The sequence below is a fragment of the Cryptomeria japonica genome, chromosome 10 (assembly GCF_030272615.1).
Source record: "Cryptomeria japonica chromosome 10, Sugi_1.0, whole genome shotgun sequence".
In the NCBI taxonomy this organism is placed as follows: Eukaryota; Viridiplantae; Streptophyta; class Pinopsida; order Cupressales; family Cupressaceae; genus Cryptomeria; species Cryptomeria japonica.
Genome location: NC_081414.1, coordinates 8,208,947 through 8,212,492, shown reverse-complemented (window position 1 = coordinate 8,212,492; position 3,546 = coordinate 8,208,947). Strand labels below are relative to the sequence as shown.

The window sequence follows — 3,546 nt, the reverse complement described above, 5'->3', positions numbered from 1 at the left end:
ACTTTTTCCTATAATCGCATGCCTTTCGGTCTGATAACGCTGAAGCCACTTTCCAAAGAGCAATGAAGCTTTCATTTGGTCACCTAAATGGTAAGATCATTTTTGTGTATCTAGATGATTTGACAGTCTTTTCTAAGAAAAGGAAAGATCATTTCAAGGATTTAGAAACTGTGTTGCAAAGATGCCGAGATCATGGTATTTCTCTTAACCCAAAGAAATCAGTTTTCTGTGTTACTAAAGGAAAGCTTTTAGGACATATAGTTTCAAAAGATGGTATCAAGATTGATCCTAATCGTGTTAGAGCTATCCAATAGCTATGTTTGCCATCAGACAGGAGTGGTGTCAAATCGTTCTTTGGTCAGGTAAGCTTTCTCAGGAGATTTGTGCCAGATTTTGCTGAAATCACTAAACATATTGTAGGAATGACGAGTGAAAAATGGACCTTTAAATGGAAGGAGGAAGCAAAGAAAGATTTTGAAGACGTTAAAAAGGCCATTTCTCATGCTCCAACATTAATTAATCCTAATTTCAAGAAAAACTTTATCATTTACTGTTACGCCTCAGAGCATACAATGTCTGGTATTCTGCTACAGAAGAATGAACTCGGTGAAGAGTTTCCTATTGCATTTATGAGCATCCCGCTTTAAAAGCATGAATTAAACTATTCACTGAATGAGAAGTAGGCTTTCGTAGTTGTTAAAGCTGTTAAGAATTTCAGGTATTATATATTGCATTCTCATTCAACTATTTTTGTGCCAAATTTTGTTGTTAAAAGTATCTTGACTCAGCAAGAAGTGGGAATGAATAATAGAGCAACTTGGGTTTCAAAGGTTCAAGAACTTGACTTGGATATCAGGCCGACAAAGTTAGTTCATGGACAGGGATTATGTTGCCTAATGGCAGAAAATAAAGAAGAAGAAGAAAGCTTTCCATTAGCTCTGTTCGTAAGCCTGCAGGATGAATGGTTTACAGATGTATCCTTTTATCTAACATACAGAGAATGTCCTACGCATTTGTCTCTCAGAGAGAAAAGAAACTTAAAGTTAAAAGCAGCTAAGTATGTTATTTTTGATGACATATTATATAAGAAAGGTTTAGATGGAACTTTCTTAAGGTGTGTGGATAAAACATAGCGTGAGGCCTTGTTGAAATCATTTCATGATGATGCTTGCGGTGGACATTTCTCTTCTATAGTCATTGCTTACAAGATATTAAGGAACTACTATTATTGGTCTGGCATGTTTAAAGATGCATATACCTGGGTTGCTAAGTGTGACAAATGTAAATTCTTTACAGGAAAACTGCAACTAGCTGCTTTACCTCTCAGACCAGTAGTCGTGGAAGAACCTTTCAAGCAGTGGGGATTAGATTTCATTGGTCCATTGACACCCCCCTCTAGCACTGGACATACACATATTCTTAGGGCCACAAACTATTTTACTAAGTGGGTAGAAGAAGTACCTGTTAGGAGAACAACCTCAGAAGTAGTATGTGAGTTCATAAAGGAAAATATTGTGGTTCGCTTTGGGGTACCATTGAAGATAGTGACTGATAATGCTGCAAATTTTTCCTCCACTGAAATATCCATGTTTTGTTATGATCATGGCATTTCTTTGGTGCTTTCCTTTGACTATTATCCGCAGGGTAATGGTCAGGCAGAGTCTAGTAACAAAAATCTGATAAATATCATGAAGAAATTGGTCAGTGAAAATGCTAAAGATTGGCACAAAAATCTATATGAATCTTTTTGGGCAGACAAGACTTCACCAAAATGAGCAATTGGTATGCCACCTTTTGAACTTGTGTATGGAGTTGGGGCTCAACTCTCAATTCCTCTTGAATTGGTAGCTTCTAAATTGCAAAGAGTCATTGAAGATACGTATTTTCAAAATGCATTGGAAAAGAGAATTATGCATTTAGTCAGAATAGAAGAAGAAAGGGAGAAGCTGGTTGATCACATTACAGAGCATCAGCAATGGGTTAAAAAGATTTTTGATCATAAAGCCAAGCCGAGGAAATTTATGCAGGGAGACCAAGTCCTACTCTGGGACAAACGAATAGAGCCGAAGGGAGCACATGGAAAATTTGAGTCATTGTGGAAGGGTCCATTTTTTATTCATGAAGTAAAGGGGCCAAATTCCTTCAAGTTGGCTTATGTGGATGGTACTGTTCTTCCCCTATCTTATAATGGACAGGATCTCAAGCTTTACAAATTGTAAGTAGGTATTCCCTGCATTTTCTATACATAACTTAGTTTTGTTGTGTCAGGTTTTTGTTGTTTTTAGCTATGTTTGTTTTGGGCCCTCGTCTTTGTTTTAATGTGAAACCAAAGATTCTAAGTTCCTTCCTAGTCCTTCACAGTCCTAGTCCCCAGTCAGAGCCATTGTTACCCCCTTATTTATCCGCTTATAGCTTATCAATTAGGGGTCATCGTTTTATTAAGTATTGCAAAGCTTTAGTCTTCATCAATTTGAGTTTCATACTCGTCTGTTGAACCCTTTATAAAGTTCAAAATTCTGGTTCAAAGGAAATGTGGTCTATTAAGTTCTAAGTCTTCATTATCATAGTCGTTGAACTTGAACTTTGAACCTTTCCGGTTCAAGGTTCAAGGTTCAATCGGTCTTTTGTCTTATGTATTGTGGCTATCCTTTTAACGCCTGTCCTTGTGGTTGTCTTGAACTTGAACCGTTGAACCACTCTTGGAATGGTTCAAGTTTCAAGATTCATTTTCACATTCATTGAAATTTTCTTTTGTTTCCTTCTTCCTTGCCGCAAGTGTTGATCTTTTGTCTTTGAACTTTGAACCAATGAACTTCTTTTGAAATAGCTCAAGGTTCAAAGTGTTGTTTCAAATCAGCCCGATGGTGTTTAGGAGATAAAGACAACGCGATGGGAACAGAATTGTAAAGCGGAAAATCGTGATCGAACCCTAAGTGTTCCCCCCACCACTCCAAGGAGAGAGAAAGGAGGTCACTAGAGTTGACGATTTTCACTTAGGAGAGACTTTACATTCAAAAGAGGGGTTGAAACCCACAAGATCCAATCCCACACAATGCAATATTGGATTCTAAATGAGTTTCAAGGGTTAAGACAGCAAGGCTACCCTCTTTTGTAAAGAATGTAGATAGAAGGATTAAGTTAGGAATGCATGAAAAGTGAGAAAGATTCACTTATAAATAGAGATAGGAATATAGGATGAAGCTGTAGACCTGGAATTAGTAGTAAAATGTCGAGACGACGCTGTCCTACAAATTTGAGCGAAAGTTGACAGGACGATGGCGCCCGGCGTGCACACGGTCCTCCGAAAAATCCGTGAAACGAAGGGGGATCTGTTCGTCTTTGCACAAGGATTCCAGATCTTCAATTACAGCCACATACCTGCAACCTACACACAGAAAAGAGAGGACGATTGGGGGGTTAGGGATTAGGGGTTTTCCCTTAGGTCAAACCCCAGTTTTGGAATTAACCAAGAAATGAGAATGCTGTAAATGTAAATGATTGTAATGTAAACAAGTACTGATACCTTGTTGTAAGAATGTTTGTATT

At 37.9% G+C, this 3,546-nt stretch overlaps 1 protein-coding gene across 1 annotated transcript; it reads left to right on the top strand.

The window, feature by feature from the left end:
- Positions 1–1,784: 1,784 nt before the first annotated feature.
- Positions 1,785–2,219, top strand: LOC131069354 (uncharacterized). Its single transcript, XM_058004723.1, has one exon. The coding sequence runs from the start codon at positions 1,785–1,787 to the stop codon at positions 2,217–2,219; it is 435 nt and encodes a 144-aa protein (XP_057860706.1).
- The last annotated feature ends 1,327 nt before the right edge of the window (positions 2,220–3,546 follow it).